At 36.3% G+C, this 20323-nt stretch overlaps 1 protein-coding gene across 4 annotated transcripts in view; it reads left to right on the plus strand.

Annotated features, from left to right (window-relative positions):
- Nucleotides 1-17101, plus strand: part of LOC127857684 (uncharacterized) — a 146372-nt gene extending 129271 nt beyond the window's left edge. Inside the window, exons 8-9 of one of the 4 annotated variants that reach the window (XM_052394296.1) lie at nt 12070-12349; nt 16060-17101. In XM_052394296.1, coding sequence (XP_052250256.1) covers nt 12070-12349; nt 16060-16093 — 314 coding nt within the window. In that variant the 3' untranslated portion in view covers nt 16094-17101. The remainder of the gene's footprint in view (nt 1-12069; nt 12350-16059) is intronic. The other 3 variants (XM_052394299.1, XM_052394295.1, XM_052394298.1) reach the window with 3 other exon arrangements.
- The last annotated feature ends 3222 nt before the right edge of the window (nt 17102-20323 follow it).

The raw sequence follows: 20323 nt of genomic DNA on the forward strand, positions 1-20323 counted from the left end.
ACTTTGTCCGGACTCTATTTCAAATTGTATTCATCCGATCTTCACCAAACTTGGTCAGCAGTTGCATCTAGTTGATATATAGGCCAAGTTCGAATATGGGTCATGCCGGGTCAAAAACTAGGTCATAGGGTCAATTAGTGCATTTTCAACGGCGCCACTTTGTCCGGACTCTAATTCAAATTGTATTCATCCGATCTTCACCAAACTTGGTCAGTAGTTGCATCTAGTTGATATCTAGGTCAAGTCCGAATATGGGTCATGCTGGGTCAAAAACTAGGTCAAAGGGTCAATTAGTGCATTTTACTTTGTCCGGACTCTAATTCAAATTGTATAAATCTTATCTTCACCAAACTTGGTCAGTAGTTGCATCTAGTTGATATCTAGGCCAAGTTCGAATATGGGTCATGCCAGGTAAAAAACTAGGTCATAGGGTCAATTAGTCCATTTTCAACAGCGCCACTTTGTCCGGACTCTTATTCAAATTGTATTCATCCGATCTTTACCAAACTTGGTCAGTAGTTGCATCTAGTTGAAAATTAGAATTACCGGTAGTTTGAAGTTACAACAATTTAACTTGGTTGACAATGGATTTTACACTGAAGAGTTTATTTTAAGGACATAGTGTTAATTTGGCTTGCTATTAATAAGATGCTCAATAATTAATGTCACTTTTTACACCAATTTTCATCATACACATAGATTTTGGTTTTGAATACCATTTTAAAAAAATGAAATTGCAAACTGATATGAGACTTTATTAGACTACATGAAGTAGAAAACACTGATCATCTTGTGCACTATGCACAATCTTGGGGTCCAAGATATTTGGTTGTTTGCTAATAGTCTGGATTTCGGTTATCATGCCTCTTTTGCTATTCACTGTTATTGTTTGCAGTAAAATGTGATTATTTCTAGGGTTAATATGAGGAGATATTAACTAAGATAGTTTAAATCCAGTAGATATGTGATTGACCTAACAGTATGTTTTTTTTTACTCTACTGATCCCAACATGGTTTATGGCAATACCTCTATCCTCTTGTGACATGACAAACCTGGGTCTGTAAACTGTTTTCTTTAAACTACAAATCCGGAACAACAAGGCAGACTTTAATGAACAGTGTCAGAATGTTTTTTTATACGCCCATTTTGAAAAAACAGTACGTATTATAGTTTCACCCTTGGTGGGTGGGCGGGCGGCGGCATCCACAGCAGTGTCCGCTCTCTAATTCAAATAGTTTTCATCCGATCTTCACCAAACTTGGTCAGAAATTGTATCTAGACAATATCTAGGTCAAGTTCGAACATGGGTCATGCCTGGTCAAAAACTAGGTCACTGGGTCACTTAGTGCATTGCAAGGATTTATCATGGTGTCCCCTCTTTAATTGAAGTAGTTTTCATCCGATCTTCACCAAATTTGGTCAGAGGTTGTTCTAAATGATATTTAGGTCAAGTTCAACTATGGGCCATGCCCGGTCAAAAATCAGGTCACGAGGTTATTTAGTGCAAACCAAGCATTGAGCATGGTGTCCGCTCTCCAATTGAAGTAGTTTTCTGCTGATCTTCACCAAATTTGGTCAGAAGTTGTATCGAGACAATATCTAGGTCAAGTACGAATATGGGTAATGCCGGGTCAAAAACTGTCAAGGGTCACTTAGTGCATTTCAAGGATTTAGCATGGTGTCCGCTCTCTAATTGAAGCAGTTTTCATCCGATCTTCACCAAATTTGGTCAGAAGTTGTGTCTAAATGATATTTAGGTCAAGTTCAATTTGAGGCATGTCGGGTCTAAAACTAGGTCACTTAGTGCATTTCAAGTATTTGGCATGGTGTCCAAAACCTTCAAACGGGCGTATCTTGTGACAGTTTGGCACTCTTGTTTTATTTTGTCAATTAACCAAAATGTGAAAAGGCCCCTTTAAGGCTGGGAAACAGAAAACAGGAAGCAAATCAAATAAGAGCAAAAAGTTTTATTTTAGCGGTGAAATACCTATAATGCAGAAAAAAATAACTATGTCGTTCATTGTGAGATTTTAAAATCATTTGGCACATTTAATCACCATCATTGGACGGTGTGTCGTGCGAAAAAGAATTACGTCGATATCTCCAAGGTCGAGGTCTCACTTTGAGTTCAAAGGTAAAAAAAAGGCCATAAATGAGCTTGTCCGGGCCATAACTATGCTATTCATTGTGATATTTTAAAATCATTTGGCATATTTGTTCACCATCATTGGACGGTGTGTCGCGCAAAAGAATTATGTCAATATCTCCAAGGTCAAGGTCACACTTTGAGTTCAAAGGTCATAAATGAGCTTGTCTGGGCCATAACTATGTCATTCATTGTGTGATTTTAAAATCATTTGGCACATTTGTTCCCCATTATTGGACGGTGTGTAGCGCAAAAGAATTACGTTGATATCTGCATCGTCAAGGTCGCACGGTGAGTTCAAAGGTAAAAAATGGCCATAAATGATCTTGTCGGGGCCATAACTATGTCATTTATTGTGAGATTTTAAAAATACCTTGTACATTTTTCACAATCATTGGACAATGTGTCATGCAAAAGAATTATGTCGATGACTCCAAGGTCTAGGTCACACTCAGAGTTCAAAAGAAAATAAATGGCCATAACTTTGGACGGCATATCATGCAAAAGAATTCAAGAGTTCAAAGGTCAAAATGGCAATAAATGATAATGGCATTATAATTCTTAAAAATCGGCATAAACTTGATTCTCTTGTTTTGTGAAGACAGCATGCAAAATAGTCTGTGTTATCGCTGCGCGTGGGGGTATACGTCACGTCTGTGACAAAGCTCTAGTTCATTTTGTTCATACAATATCTCTGCTGAGTTCTAAAATTGTTCCCTAAACTTAACTTAAGCGTCTCAGAGTAGTTCAGTTCCTTTGGATGTCAGGTTAGCCATCAAGGGATTTTGGCTCACTTGTCTGGTTTTATTTTAATTATTGAAATTTTGACAGTTAAGTCTTGTAATTGTAGCAACTCTAAGTTGTATTTTACTTTTCAGGTAACCAAACAGGAAGTCCACAAGTGGATAAAATATCATCTGCCTACAAGAAGTCTTTGATTTCAAGGGACACAATCCAGTCAGTTTCAAACAATATAAATTCTCTCCCTTACCAAACAATCCAAAGTATAGGAGACCACACCGTTCCTTCTGTAGTTCAAACATCACAAGAGACTCTTCATGCTAAAGTAGACATCTATCAGGAAGAGGCCAAAAGAGAATATTGGAGAAAAAGACATGGCTCAACTGAGAGTTTAAATGATGACTCCATGAATTCTAATAGTGATTATATTGATAGTTGCTCAGATAGAGGTTCCACTGACGGAAAGGTCCATTTGGTGCAAAACGTATTTCCCTTTTCTTGTAGTCCCGAAAATGCTTGCTCTTCAAACTTGTTAGAAGCACTTTGCACAGAATCTGTAACTGAAACCACACATCTTGATTTGAGCAAATTTAATGTCCAAGTACAAGAACAGTTTAAGACAAATCTTCCAATTAAATTAACGAAATCCACTGCAAAACCGAGTTGCTACCCAAAACAGTTTGTGCATTGGAGGAATAAAGATAATCTTTGCTGGTTGGACGTGGTTCTGTGCCTATGTGTTCACAATGTTACATTGAAACGGCAGGTGACATTTGACACTGACTGTTTGATTTATAAACTTTTAAAAGCCCACAACCAAGCTCAGAGTTTGCTGAGTAAGTCCTCCTATGATGGGAACCAAGACTTAGCGAATCATTCTTATAGGCAATTAGCAAACACAGTAAGAGGTATAAATGACAATGAAAATAAGTCTCTTTTGAAGGAAAATGAAATTGCTTTCAAGGAGAAAGAAGTGCTTTTTAATAATTCTGAAATAGAAAACATTTTGAATGGAGTCAGAGAAGAAGTGTGGCAGTTTCTTCAAACCAAATTGAGATGTCGTCGTGGACAACATGAGAGCCCTGTGTTTGCATTCCCCCTGTTTCTACGACAGAGTCCAGAATTGTCTGATGTGTTCAAAATGAAATACAGGTATGTTGGGGACTTTGGGTCTATAATGCTTGTGTTTTTGTGATGAATACTGCATCATTCATTTTTGCTGAAAAAACAATGATAACATGAACGTTAAAAGTGACATTTAAAAAATATTATCCAGCAGATTTCCAATAGCAGAGTTCAAAACCATGGTAACTATCCCCACGCTTTTTGAAAAGCGTGGGGATATTGTCGTTATCTCCGCCGTCCGTCTGTCCGTCCCTCCGTCCTGGCCACTATCTCCTCCTACACTATAAGCACTAGAACCTTGAAACTTACACACATGGTAGCTATGAGCATATGTGCGGCCCTGCACTATTTGGAATTTTGATCTGATCCCTGGGTCAAAAGTTTAGGGGGTTGGGGTGGGGCCAGGTCAGAGATTTTCACTCATTTTTTTTATGTTATTTTACATTAACTTCTTTATTTCTACACCGATTTACTTCAAATTGATACTGAACATCTCTTATGACAATACGGTCAATCTAAACTATGCATGACCCCATTACCAACCCTGGGGCGCCCCGCCCACATAGACCACGCCCATCCAAAATTGCCTTTTACTATAACTTCTTAATTTCTACACCGATTTACTTCAAATTGATACTGAACATCTCTTATCACAATACGGTCAATCTCAACTATGCATGACCCCATTACCAACCCTGGGGCGCCCTGCCCACATAAACCACGCCCACCCAAAATTGCCTTTTACTATAACTTCTTAATTTCTAGACCGATTTACTTTAAATTGATACTGAACATCTCTTATCACAATACTGTCAATCTCAACTATGTATGGCCCCATTACCAACCCTGGGGTGCCCCCGCCCACATAGACCACGCCCACCCAAAATTGCCTTTTACTATAACTTCTTCGTTTCTACACCAATTTACTTCAAATTGATACTGAACATCTCTTATGACAATACGGTCAATCTCAACTATGCATGGCCCATGACAAACCCTGGGGCGCCTCTCCCACATAGACCACGCCCACCCAAAATTGCCTTTTACTATAAATTCTTCATTTCTACACCGATTTACTTCAAATTGATGTTTAACATCTCTTATGACAATAAGGTCAATCTCATCTATGCATGGCCCCATAATCAACCCTGGGGCGCCCCCTGGGTCAAACATGCGGCGTGGGGATACGAGTTGGCCTCTGCCGCGCCATTTCTAGTTAAATTTAGATATGGAGGGCAGGCGGTAGGGCATTGACTTTGTCATACAGTATGTTTCGGATCAATAACTGAAGTTTGCATTAACCAATCTTGATGAAACTTTGTAAAAAGCAGTTCTTTCCACCATTTTGGGCATGGGGCCAGAGCCCTTTGAATTGGAAAAATTTGGTCATTTTGACTAAACTTTGGAAATTTTGTGGTCGTTTGTTTTTACTTCACCTGAGCACAACGTGCTTATGGTGAGCTTTTGTGATCGCCTTTTGTCCGTCGTCTGTTGTCTGTCGTCCGTTGTGAAACGTCAACATTTGCATTGTTCACTCTCTAGAGGTCACATTTATTGTTCAATCTTCATGAAATTTGGTCAGAAGATTGGTCTTGATGATATCTTGGATGAGTTCGAAAATGGTTACTTTGCTTGAAAAACATGGGTGCCAAGGAGCGGGGTATTTTTCCATATATGGCTATATTAAATCTTGTTAACACTCTAGAGACCACATTTATTGCCCAATCTTCATGAAATTTGGTCAGAAGAATAATCCCAATAATATCTTGGACGAGTTCGAAAATGATGCCGGTGGGTTGAAAAACATGGCCGTCAGGGGGCGGGGCATTTTTCCTTATATGGCTTTAGTAAAACCTTGTTAACACTCTAGATGCCACATTTATTGTCCAATCTTCATGAAACTTGCTCAGATGATTTGTCCCAATGATATTTTGGATGAGTTCAAAAATGGTAGCCGTTGCTTGAAAAACATGGCTGCAAAGGGGCGGGGCATTTTTCCTTATATGGCTACATGTATATATGGTTATATTAAAATCTTGTTAACACTATATAGGCAACATTTAAAGTCCGATCTTCATGAAACTTGGTCAGAACATTCATCCCAATGATATCTTGGACAAGTTTGAAAATGATGCCGGTTGGTTGAAAAACACAGCTGCTAGGTGGCGGGGCATTTTTTCATATATGACTATAGTAAAACCTTGTTAACACTCTAGATATGTTATAAAGCCTTCTCATTTTGCATATTAAACTTGCAATAATCTATAGATTCTTAAAATTAAATAACACCATTAATTCATAACCTCTTTAAAATTATTTATTTAATTCAGTTGCCCAATCTTCATGAACTTTGGTCAGAACATGTGTTTCCTGTGTAGTAAAGTTTGGTTTTATTATGTCATTATTATGTGCCATTAACTGTATTATTTAATTTTTCATAACACAGAATTTTCATAATTAACATAACTGTTTTAGTCATTATTACTTATGGTAGCCTATCAACTAAGAGATAGCTGACAGAAAGACAACATGTACACAATTTTGCAGTATATATCTCCCTTGTAAAACCTGCTGAGTCATGTTTCCCAATCTATTTTTACTTCTGCTCTAGAATTTGTTAGACCCCTTGGTTTCAAAACACTTAACGGGTAAATACTTCAAAATGCATATTTTTCTAGTATAATGACATTTTTGGCTAAGTTGTAATTTCTTGTGTAAATCTGTACTTATTGTTTTGTCACATTTGTTATCAGTTTGTAGCAAATTAATCTATAATGGGAACTATTACTGATAAGCCATCTTTGAGAAATTCCCTGCAGATATTGATCATTTTTACCTCTCAGCTTTCTAACTTTTCTAAGCCAGGTAGTGTCTGATACAGTTCGAAAACCAGCATGATCGAGTTGCCCTGAACAAATTGATAATGACCACAGACTGACAGAATCATGATTCCTAGGTACTTAATTACTCTCTCACTGTGCTCTATGCCAGATGTTAATATCAGTGGTCAGTAATTCAAGCTAGTTGAAGTGTTTGATATATTTTATTTCACAGAAGGAGTATTAAATGCATGTTTTTAACAATTAACAAAAAATATGTAATTTATATGGGAACTTCATATCAAAACAAGATTCCATAATAATTCACTTTATAAAATCATATTTAAGATATGTTAACACATATCAAATGGATACTCTATGAAAACAATAAAGAAATAATTTCAATTATAAATTTCTTGAGATAGAAATCAGAATCAGAATAACCTTCAAAGTCAAGATTTACCTTTCTTATTTGCAGAGTTTATTTATCAAGATTTAATCATTTTCAGGCTTTATGTATTAAAATGATGTCAGAAAATTGAAAATAAAACGGTAATGAATGATACACAATATTAATGAAATGAAATATAAAATCGATACATTTTCATATTTCTAAATTGTTTAGTGTAAAACAGCCTAATGTTGAATAACATGTTTATAAAATTATATTTAAGTAAACGGCAATACCTTTAGTTAATTGAATTACAACCAATCAGAGGTGTCATCCTGACCGGAAATAAGTGTTTTTCGAATAACTATTTCCGCATTACATAAGTGCTCACAAAGTAACATAACCTGTAACCATCCTGTAACCGGTTCACTTGCGTAAGCAAACAAACCCCAATACCACACCTGGATACGACAGTTGAGTTCGAAAATGGTTTGGAGCGGTAAAAAAACATGGCCGCCATGGGGGGTCTTTTGCCTTATATTTATATAGTAAAAAAGCTTGTGAACACTCTAAAAGTTTGAAAATGGTCGTGATAAGTGGAAAAACATGGGCACCAGGTGCTGGGGCAGTTTTCTTTATATGTATAAAGTGAAAACATGTAAACAGTCTAGAAGACACATTATCTTCATGAAATTTAGACATATCTTGGAAGAGTTCAAAAATGGTTCAGGTCTGTTAAAAAAAACATGGCCGCCAGGGGGCCATTTGTTGTTCATCCTTCATGAAACCTGGTTAGAACATTATTGTGTTTCATTGCTATCATGGGCTGCAAAGACCAGGTCATTTCTTTTTATCTCAGGTGAGCGACTTTGGACCTTTCAGGCCCTCTTGTTTGTTTATTATGTCAATATTATATTAACTTAGGTTTAACACATTGTAAAGGAAAATGAACATAATGCTGAAATTTATTGTTTTATTTTTCATTGGTGGTTCTGACCTTTAACAATGGAGATTTTAGGCTGTCATTTGAGAAAAATATATACTTTTTGAGATCAGAGTAATGTACATGAAAGCTTAACATTTAAAGTTCAAATAGGTTTGAAGCAAAATATAAAAAGCACTGCATAGTGTACACTGACAAGACAGCCACAAACTCTAGACTGTATGCCTAAAGATTGTATTTTGCTTTAGTGAAATGTTTCATTCAAATGAAACAGTATAAATATGTATTATATTTCAATTTTATTTTAGCCTTAAACAGTATAAATATGTATTACAATTATATTATAGCATTTAGCATTATCATCTATAATTCATCCATGTTCGTTTTAGTTTTGAGTACAAGTGTTCTTGCTGCGAGTACACAGAGAGCCACAGCTTCGAGAACTTGCTGCCAACCTTTCCCGAACTTGTGGACAACTTTTCCATTGCCTCGCCTTCCCACAAGAAAAAGTGCCCGGAGTGTGGAAACTCAGAGGATGTTCGGACCATGGTGTATAAAGAGTAAGCACTTGAAGCGAACAGTTGTTAATGGATGAAAAAAATCTATTGAAGTTTTGTTTTATTAGTGGATAACAATCCTGACGATTAGAACCATTTTCTATTTGTATAGAAAAAAATGTATAGCCAGTCAGTGGTATTTAAGATAAAATTTGGGAGCCTCTCAGCTCAGCTATTTCGCAGTGGAAAAATAATATATTTTACCCAAATTGGATATACAATTTCCAAATTGAAGGTTTCCATAAATAAGTCTCAAGATTATGTTCTGTTCATCTCCTATTAAGCTCTGTAAGTTGAACCTCGGTAAAAATAATATTGTTATCACTTGTATTTTCAATTCTAAAGCATATGTAGGCCTAAAAACAACAACACTTATTTCCAAATTTAAGTCAAAATACTGCTATTTTTCCCAATTCAAAGGGACCTGACCTTAGTCCCAAAATGGTGGGGGAAAAACACTGCCAGTACAATAAGTAAATCAATAAGTCACTGCCAGTAGTGCTTTTGCAGTAATCAGAATATCGTATGTCACTTTAAGATGGCATTAAAGAATCAAGTGATTTGCTTGTATGTACATGTAGGTAATGTAGTATTATCTTCAACCTCCTATCTGTATGACTGTTATAAGAGATATCAAGATTAGAAAATAGTTCATAAAATGGCATATTGAGCTGCTTTAACACTGGGAGCTATTTACATGTTCACTTGACATACCTAATTTCAATGGTTCGATATATATTTCATTGTCTATTTTTAGCATTTCTGATGCACTGCTGATGCACTTCACGTCTGGATTACCCAGCATGCCCCTGTCCGATCTTCAACTGCATCACCATGGAAATACGTACGCAGTGACCGGCTTGGTGCAATATCAAGAGGGGACAGACATACCAAACCATTTTGTGGCTTGGCTGAGGAATCCTGATGGTGAGAAGGGGTGTTTCATTTCATAATTTTTTTCTTGATTTTTTTTCACGAAAGCTTAATGTAATTTTTCTGCAATTTTTTTTAAACATGTATTGGACTTAATAATGCAGTGATTTGAGTAAATGCTTATATAACAGTGGGTAAATATGCATAATAAAGTGCAAGTTTAAGTCCCAATGAGTTGCAGGAAACCTTGACTGAAATTGTTATCAATACCCTGAAATATTTACGTCATTCATTTTCTGGAGAATTATCTCTATGATTTAAAATATACTTGTACCTGTACCATTTAAGTAAATTTTATGTAAAAGGATTGACAGTGTATGATTTGATTATCTTGAAATGTTTTTTTTTGCAGTAGGGTGGCATATAGCAGTCGCACTCTGCCTGTCTGTCTGTCCTTAACACTTTTGCGTTTGGGTTTCGAAAAATGCGCGTAACTTCTATGTGCCTTCAGATGTAACCTTCATATTTGGTATGCATGTGTAAATGGACATGGCCTTTCCATATGCACACAAATTTTTACCCTCTTGACCTTGAGCTTAGGGTCCGTGTTAAGGTTTCGGTATCTGCGTTTAGGTTTCAAAAAAGCATTTTTCGGCGGCATATGTCTTCTCATGGAGACAGCCCTTGTTTATTTTGACTATCTGCAAGATTACTGTTGTTCCAGACAACATGTGGATGAAGTGTGATGACCTTGACGGCTCAGTGTGCGCCTTCAACCACTCCCAGCCGTCTGTCCCATCGTCACAGGTGCACATCGTTATGTGGGAAAAGGTCATCCCAAAGACTCGAACCTGTCGCCAGCTTACCATGGTGCCTGACCATGACAACAGTATAAGTTTCCATGACGATGTTGAAAATCTTCTGAAAACAGACAACTGTGGTGTCGATGATAGAAATCCTGACGAGGCTAACTTTTCTCAAAGAAAGGGCACTAAAACGACATTGTATGAGCCATTTAAGTTTGGGGGAACGCGGAACTTAGCACAGGGTTCTCAAAGCAGGGATGCATATAAAAGTAGTGACCCAGAGCAAACCTCAGGGGGTAGAGTTTCTCTTGCAAAACAGTTTGTGGACGTTAATCATAAGCAAGACTTCATGGACTCAGACAGTGGGTTAAGTTCAATGTGCAATGAACCAGTCAGGATCACTAAGAGGAGGAAACCAGACCGCCGTGATCTCAGCCCTTGTTCAGTGGCAAGTACCGAGTCCAGCGAGTCAGTTCATCTGCCTAAATTTGTTGACTTGACACCCGTGACCAGTTCTGTACAACGTCCCATACCCTGTAGGTCCAAAATGTCTTTGATGTCCATCAATCGGAACTCTGGTCTAAACGTTGAAACATCTAAATCTTCAGTATTGAAAGAGCAGGCTTATGTTGGAAACATACATGTATCTAGACTTGAGACAAGAGTGGATTCTGAGAATAAAGTGAATTCTGAAAAAGCACATCAAGATGTTTGTGATTCAGCTAATTCTATGAGTCTGGAGCCAGGCTTTGACTTGCCATCTGTGGTGGTTGTCCCCTGTACGAGATTGAATGGGATTGTGTCATCTATTAACCCATCAACAGTATTCTGTAAACCAATTAAAACCTTGCCAGAAACAGTTCCATCTGGTCCATTGCCTGAAAAATGTATTGAAATTCAATCTAGTGTCGCAACAGCCCGGGAAGGCTCTTTACCCCTAAGAAATGAAATAGACCTTATGAGACCAGAATCACAAGTGATTACTAAAATATCAAAACCTCTTACAGTTCAAGTCCCATCTGAAAGCATCAGACGCTCTTATAATTCCACTCCTAAATCTGGAAGTGCTTCTAGTCAGTCGAGTCGATTTAAATTGCCGCCATTTTCAGGCCTAAACAAGAAGAAAACAACAATTGATCGAAATGCATTCTATACACTAGAAAAGCAAAAAGTTGCAAACCAAGAAAACGTAAAACTGAATGAGGCCTCTTCATTGAGTCAAGTGAAACAATACTTGTTGACACGCACAGCTGGAACTGCAAGAACAAAATTTGAAGGGTTAAACTTGAAATCCAATGTGGACAGTTCCTCTTGTTGTCCAGTATTAAGTCAATCACATGAACAACTGGCAAGTAGTATAAACATGCATAATACATCAGCAAATTCGGAAAATAATTCTAGTCAAAATGGTGTAAATATGCGAAGCGCAATGTCTTCCATCCTAACAAAGAGAAAAAGCTTTTCAAATATGTCAGATTTCCAACATGTTAATCATAAAAAACCCAGAGAAGAAACAAGCACAAACAATGAAACCAATTCTTTGAAGGAGAATTTCCCTAACAAGAAGAACTATTCACAAATTAGAAAACAGACTGTTAAGCCTAGTTATACGGGTAAAAACAAGTCAATGGTTGATAAATGGGCCACAGACTCAATGAACATCACAGGTCACTCAGATACTCCAGAATTCTTGAGGAATTCATTCGTTCCCACAGCAACCGAAAAAGATCTCATGGTTGGTTCAGATACCGTTTTACAAGACCTGTACGACGCACTGAACATTCCCTACAACCATGTGCAGGACACTATGACCAGCATCATGTCAGATGTGGATGACATTCTTCAGTTTGTAGATGCCAACAATGCCTTCAGAGACGACATGCGGGCAACCTCGCCAGAATCCTGCAGGTCTATACCTGTCTTCAAAGAGCACTTTAAAACTGATTGGTAAGACTCTTTTAATTGTTTATAACTCAGGTATGCACTTTGTTACCCTCGTTTTTGCTCAGAAATTCTAGTTAATTAAAGACCTTTGATTTTAAGTTTTAAGGGCTACATTTCCAATCCTAAAATACAGATGAGCATCAAACAGTTTAAAACCTGATCAGACTGCGAGTTACTGGCAGGCTGTTCTGGTTCTAGGCTGATGCATATAGCCATTTGTGCTTTGCTTTTGAGCATGAAGTCTGTATAAGTACATTTTTAGCAGCCAGTAAAACATTTCTTGTTAAATTGACTTAGTCTTGAACCAAACTTTAACTTGAATCCATATTGTTCTTCCATCTTTCTAAAAAGCTTGCATCATTGTTAAAGGATGTAAAAAAAATCAGTTTTTTTGTTATAATACTGCAACATGACATTTCTTTATGCCTCAACTGGTCTGACATTTTGTCTAAATAAAAACTATTTTCACATTTCTCATGCGATTAGATTTAAACTTAAAATATGTACTCACTAATAAATCGCTATTAAGTGTAAACATGTATGTGCAACTCCATTTTTTCATGGCGAGTGATACGCATACGTGTATGCCTTAGTTTGCCTTTGAACATCAATGACAGTGTTGTAGGGACATTAATTATGTTAGTGGAAAAACTGTAATTCAGTGCTGGTAATTGTACACAAAAGCAGCAGAATAATAAGTTAATAACTGGACAGTGCATTCAATGTGTTTTAAATTAGTTTTAGTGATATACATGTTTATATAATACACATGTTTGTGTTGTCATGTCAGTACAATTTATTTTTATACGCCCGTCTATGACGGGACGTATTATGGTATACCCCGCGTCCGTCTGTCCGTCCGTCTGTCCGTCCGTCTGTCCGTCCGTCTGTCCGTCCGTCTGTCCGTCCGTCCGTCCGTCCGTCCGTCTGTTAATGTCGTACGCTACGTCAAATATCCTTTGACAGATTTTCTTCAAATTTTAACACAATCTTAATATTGATAAACCCTGATCCCCTTTCGTTTTTGACGGAATTCTGAATTGTCGTTCCAGAGTTATGGGACTTTGTTCGTCAAAATTTCGTGATTTCATTGAATGTCCTACTGTAGCTCAAATATCCTTCGATGGATTTTTTTCAAATTTCAACACAATCTTAATATTGATAAACCCTGATCCCCTTTCGTTTTTGACGGAATTCTGAATTGTCGTTCCAGAGTTATGGGACTTTGTTCGTCAAAATTTCGTGATTTCATTGAATGTCCTACCGTAGCTCAAATATCCTTCGATGGATTTTTTTCAAATTTTAACACAATCTTAATATTCATAAACCCTGATCCCCTTTCATTTTTGACGGAATTCTGAATTGTCGTTCCAGAGTTATGCGACTTTGTTCGTCAAAATTTCGTGATTTCATTAAATAAACTGAAGTAAAAAAATGATTCAAAGGGTTATTTATTACCTTACTACTTCATTGGCGAACGACGGGCGTATCATGCGCTCATGGCGCAGCAGTTTATTTAACTATGCAATGTACAATTATTTAATTATATGATTGCAACACGATTGATGAAACTTTGTGAACAAAGGTTTGTTTTCAGTCACCGAGATGAAAAGCAGAATTCATTTATACCATAACTTTGTATTCAAGCTTGTATTTATGGTGTTGCCAGTGTTTAAAGATATCTTCTGCAATATGAAAATTATTGTTTATGCATCGTTTCTGGAAAAGTGCTGGAAGACCTGATCAAGATGGAAGAACCATAACTGTGTTTTATCGTTTATTATTTTATTCGGCATTTGCCCTAGATTTGATCATGTAATATTGTTCACTTTAGATTAATGCAGAAGTTGCCCTCGCTTTTTGCTGGAAGAAGTATAAGTGCTTGTATAAAAACCATAACTTTGTTATTCAGTAATTTATAAAGATGTAATTGCTCTCATTGTTCTTTATTTCTGCATTGATATTACTGCATAATAAACGCTTCTCTTACATGATAATATTGAAAAGATTGTTGAACCATCTCAACTTAGCAGTACATCAAGGGTCATGAACTAAGCAGGGCTTCTTTGACTGATTTCCTGATTTTATAGCTGTTATTCTGCCATTTTCCGTTTGGTAAAAGCATCTCCTTTTAAACCTTCAGACATCATGAAGTATTTAGAAGTTCTAATATCCATTTACTGATATGTTATTGTTTAAGATATTTCTGTTTTATGTAAGTTTTATCAATAATTATTCTATTGCAATAAATCAATTCTTGATAAATCTTTTAAATTGAATGTAAATTGATGCTAAGATTCCCAATTTCACGGGTAAAAGTCATTTTAAAAAATGGGTAAAGAAAGCCCTGTGAATCAATATTTAATTATTAATCGAGGATCGAAGATGAAGCATTTTGTTGTATTGTCCTTTCTGTTTGAGCATTTACAATGTACTTATTGCGTAACAGTTTTTTACTTGCAATTGCTTGAGGTTCTGCATATTTAGTAGGGCCATTGCCCCAAGTTTACTATTTCTTTAATAAAACAGTTTAAGGTACAGTGCATCCATCTCCTTTGACTAACATTGTTTCCTTGTTTATTAACATGTAAAACCGGTATAAATTATATTTCCTTGTTTGAGCAATTGTTGCATCTTTGATTGTCAATTATCCACTTATAATTTGTAATGGGGCAGATTTAAGCTCACCTTTTGTGATTGCTTTTTGTCAGTTGTGGTCCTTAAAATATTCTTTTTAATCATCAAAATAGCTAATGACCAAGCGTTAGGTTACTATGTACATGTTTTACCCAAGCTTTATGAATTATAACTTTGAAACTGGGTCATGCATCATTACAGCTTTGTTAAAATCTAGGTAAAATTCTCATGAAAAGAAACAAATATTTACCACTCAAGATGTCAATCTTGTCAATAGAACACATTATTAAAGTGCATTCAAACTGACTGTCATAAATATTTGTCTTTCTGATTAAATCAATGCTTCATTCGGCAATTGTTCTGCTCCTGGACCATTAAAAAACATATGTGTGGGTGTGGATATTTTCCTCAAATGGTTGAAGAAGGGTTTCGAATTATGTGAGTCCCAAAACTGCATTGAAAATGCTCAAAAAATAGTATCGTTTAAAATTTATTTGGACTCATGCTTTCAATTTGGGGACTCATAGATTTGAAAGTTATCGAGTCCAAGGATTTCAGATGATACAATTTGTAAAAATATCACTGATTGGTCACATTTCGTGCAAGTAAAACTTTGTTTTTATGATATGGTAAATGTAATATTTTGTTCGAACATTTTTATATCACGGCTGATAGGGCTTGCAGGCGTTATATAAAAAAACTGTTAAAAACTTATGAACACTCTAGAGGGAATATTTATTGCACAACTTTGTCAGAAAAATTGTTCCAATAATATTTATGGCAAGTTAAAAATTAGGCTATGTGGGGTAAAAAAAATCAAAACTACGTGATAAAATTGAAGAAAAGACCAAACAGTCTTGAAGTCATTGCAAATTTTCTTGAAACTTATTCGTACACTTGTTTTAAAACATTTCAGCGTAGTCACTGCGGGATACTATGATAATTAAAGGTACATTTGTACCACTCTAGTTAAAAGCCTTTATATTATGAACTCAGGTGAGACCTAAAAGGGTCATCATGGCCCTCTTGTTATATGAAGAAAAGCAATTATTGTTTAAATTCTTTTTTGTTTTCAGCATGGTCCGTATACCCGGTCGAAATTCAGCTTAAATTTGGTGCAGATGGAAAGAAAGATTGATGTTCTTGCTGAATTACTTTGCCAGTACTTAGTCTGTCATTGCAACCTCAAAACAGTGTGTTCAGTTATGTAGCGGACACAATGTTTTCATTCTGCATACACGTGTACAATATTATTAGCCTAGTTACAAATAGCTGTTTTGCTGGCTGTTGCAAGCTGTGGCTATATAATTTTGCCTTCAGTTCTCATGCTCACTTTTGGTGCATTATAAATTACACAAGTTCAGACAACTCTACCTTCGATATCCGGTTGACTGACATGTACACTGGCATGTTATGATTTAAATTTTGTGTACAATTTGAAAAATTGAATTTAGATGTCTTTCTGCAATGTTGTTTGGTAAAGTAACTACAAATATGGAGATTTACATCTATTCTTAAGTTCTCAAACCGTTTTCTTTCTGTATTTCTTGTGCCAAATCAATTCTGTTGAGAATGAGAGCTTATTTCTTGTGGTCTAATGTCAGACTTAAAAATGCAGTTGTATTCTGGTAGATGTATTTCGTGATGTCACATAATTGATGTAGGTTTCCTTATGAAGCTGTTTGACGCTGTGAAGGCTGAGCGTTATCTAATTGTGAATCATGGATATATGCTTTTAATTATCAATTAAATACGACATGACGAAATGGTTAAATATGTTCACGTAAATAACGTAAAATGATAACGTTCTCTTGTGTATTTTATCTAGATAACAAAGATGATGATGGTGTTGTTGATGATGATAATGCTGGTGATGGTGATAACATGAAAATCACTGCAAATAAACTGTGCGAGCACCAATATGGAACTATCCGGCCGTCCGGCCGTCAGTACAAGTTGAGTCGTCATGCATCCGTCTGTCTGTCGAAATGTGGATTGAACTAATGCATGACTGTACTTCGGTTCAAGCATTGGTTCAATTGAATCAGCGTAGAAGATCGTCCAAGAAAGCATTGTTAACTGTGTTTGCCATGTCAACAGTCTGTTCATGATGTGTGGTCGTCGCCATAGGTCGTGCGCTAGTCCGTCTGTCTGTTCAGATGGGTTTGAACCAATGCATGACTGTACTAAGGTTCAAGCATTGGTTCAATTGAATCAGCATAGAAGATCGTCCAAGAAAGCATTGTTCACTGTGTTTGCAATGTAAACAGTCCGTTCATGATGTGTGGTCGTCGCCATAGGTCGTGCGCTAGTCCGTCTGTCTGTTCGGATGGGTTTGAACCAATGCATGACTGTACTTTGGTTCAAGCATTGATTCAATTAAATCAGCGTAGAAGATCGTCCAAGAAAGCATTATTTACTGTGTTTGCCATGTCAACAGTCCGTTCATGATGTGTGGTCGTCGCCATAGGTCGTGCGCTAGTCCGTCTGTCTGTTCGGATGGGTTTGAACCAATGCATGACTGTACTTTGGTTCAAGCATTGATTCAATTAAATCAGCGTAGAAGATCGTCCAAGAAAGCATTATTTACTGTGTTTGCCATGTCAACAGTCCATTCATGATGTGTGATCGTCACCATAGGTTGTGTGTTGTCCGTCCGTCTGTTCGGATGGGGATTGAACCATGCCTGATTACGCACTACATGTACGTTTCAGGTATTGTTTAAATTGGTTCAACTTGAAAGGCTGTCTGTGGCTAGCCGATGTCGGTACTACATGTATCTTAGCAAATGTTAATGTTCATATGTTTCTTGACTAATACTTATGGCATTATAATTCATTAAATTCAAACAGAAAACTTCACAATTGAATTGTTGACACTTTTGGGGTGTATTTTTACCTGCAACATTTTCTTGGCATTATGCTTGACTAAAACTTCTTTTCTTAATTTGACGTACATGTACATTTATGTGATTTCATTTTGAATGATTTTTTATGTTCACAAATGATGTAAGATTATCCAATGCTTAAGGCAGTTGTAATACCACCAAATCTGTCTGGAATGAGACAAACATAAACTCTGTGCTGTGGTAACACGGTGCCTATACCACGTGACTTTCGGATCTGTGTTTGGGGAATATCGCGCGACCCAGTTAACATTTTTAAGGGTCTCTTTTTAAATATTTTACCATTTTTAATGGAATAAAGTGGAGAGCCCGCTCATTCGTAAGAGTTTTCTATAGGTATCATGATTTTTTTAAACAAATAAGATTATTTTTAGTAAAGAGCAACCGTGCGTTTGAACGGTAAGAAAAATGTCGGACCAGTGTGGGGACTTTATATTACAAACGCGTGGTTGCACTTTACAGAAAAAAATACTTATTCGTTTAAAAAGATCATGATACCTATAGAAAACTCTCACGAATGAGCGGGCGCTCCACTTTATCCCATTAAAAATGGCGAAATATTTAAAAAGACATCATTAACAGTTTTAAGTGGGTCGCCCTTTATTCTCCCTACACAGATCTTAAAAAGTCACGTGGTATAGGCACCGTGGGTAATGGATACACATTTATTTTATTACTACAGTTTTCAATAGTCATATCACTGAAATGGCTTATGATTCCATTTATGGATATACATTTTTGTTCAATTGGTAATTTATATTCATCTTCAGATTGCCAAGTAGGAGAACACATAACAAATGTAGAAAGGTTGCTTGTTAATACTATTGTCTTTTAAACACGAATCTGTTAACACATGCAATAAGGACTTGTTTTCTTATGTTGCTGAATTCAAACTTGAGGGTCTGTTGTTGTTATAAGAATCTTTGTTATAATGTGTATATCATGTGTTGCAACCAAAATATAAAATTGAAACAAAAAAACTATTTAGTGTTTGTTTTTATGTATGTTGGGTTTTCAGCTTGAAAAGTCCGAGTTACAATACTCACCTTAATTGTAGCATTGGCGTCTGGCAATGGTCAAGATTAATATAAGTGCTACATCTCCATATGATTGTTTCTACTATACAGATTTGATTGAAACTACAAGCATGTGTTCCGGTTTATTGTGTGAGATCAAAATGTGTACCTTCAATGTATCAGCATTATGCCTCCATGTTGTATTTGGAAATTAGTAACTGACCTGTAATTATGCAGGCACACAAGTGTCTCCCATGAATGTTTACCAAGCTGATTGGCAGCTGCCAGACAATTTGTGGCCCGAGTTGGAATCTGGGTTACGTGCGTCCAACAGTTGAATTCGATGAAAAAACGTGTTACCACTCTACAGGCAACATTTATATAAGTCACTTTATGTAGATGAAACTTAGTCGGAATGTTTATATTGACAATATCTATGAGAAATTTGAATCTGTGTCAACTGCGTTCAAAAACTCGTTCACCAGGTAAAATTTTATTTTAAAAACTTATTCATACTCTCGATGTTTACCTGAGTGTTTAATTTCTGTGTTATCGTAATTAATTGTTCTGATCCAGGGGTGTCAATGTTCAGGATTTTCATTCATGCATGAATAAGGCCCTCAAAAACTGCTTTTGATATTGATATGAATTAGAGGATTTTTTTCCTGGTATTTTAAGATTTTTGTCACAAAATTTCATCTTAAACATAAATTATTTTAGTTTGACATACCGTATTGTTAACATAATTAAAGGAATTATTAACCCTCTTTTGGAACTGGTCCCCACATGCTAGGCTTATTTTCAGGATTTTAGAATTTGGCCATTTGACACCCCTGTAATTAGTGCGTTCCCCTTTTTTGTTAAATTGCCTACATAAGCTTATGCTTTAAAACATACTCATGCAGTTTGAAAGAACTTTGCACATATATCCGCCATTTTAAGACGACTTTTCTGGTGTAGCACAAGTCACTCTGACTTGAAGGTCATGGTCGCTCTTAGGTGATTATGATAAATTTGACCATTCGTAGATGGATTTTGCAATAACTTGGCACAATATTAAAGCATAATAAAACGAAGTGTCACGAGTAACAACCGTCTTTCTAACTCAGAGGTAAAGGACAAACCTACAAGTCAAAGTTGGCTACACATACCTATAAAATACACGCCTTCGCCATACTTTTGACATATATTGACGGATTTCGAAATAACTTGGATAATGCAATCCAAAACGACCACACTGCGATAAAACTTGTCTCCCTTTTTCAAAGTTCAATGTCACACGTAAGAGTTCAGAGATAAAATGTTGCCCAAACCAGCTTTTTAAGACTGTTAATTTTCCATTAAGGATGGTATTTTTGAGGGGAAAAACAAATATGATCAGCGTTAGGAGACAGCATTTTATGTGTAATAATCGTTTCC

Source organism: Dreissena polymorpha, chromosome 14 (genome assembly GCF_020536995.1).
Source record: "Dreissena polymorpha isolate Duluth1 chromosome 14, UMN_Dpol_1.0, whole genome shotgun sequence".
In the NCBI taxonomy this organism is placed as follows: Eukaryota; Metazoa; Mollusca; class Bivalvia; order Myida; family Dreissenidae; genus Dreissena; species Dreissena polymorpha.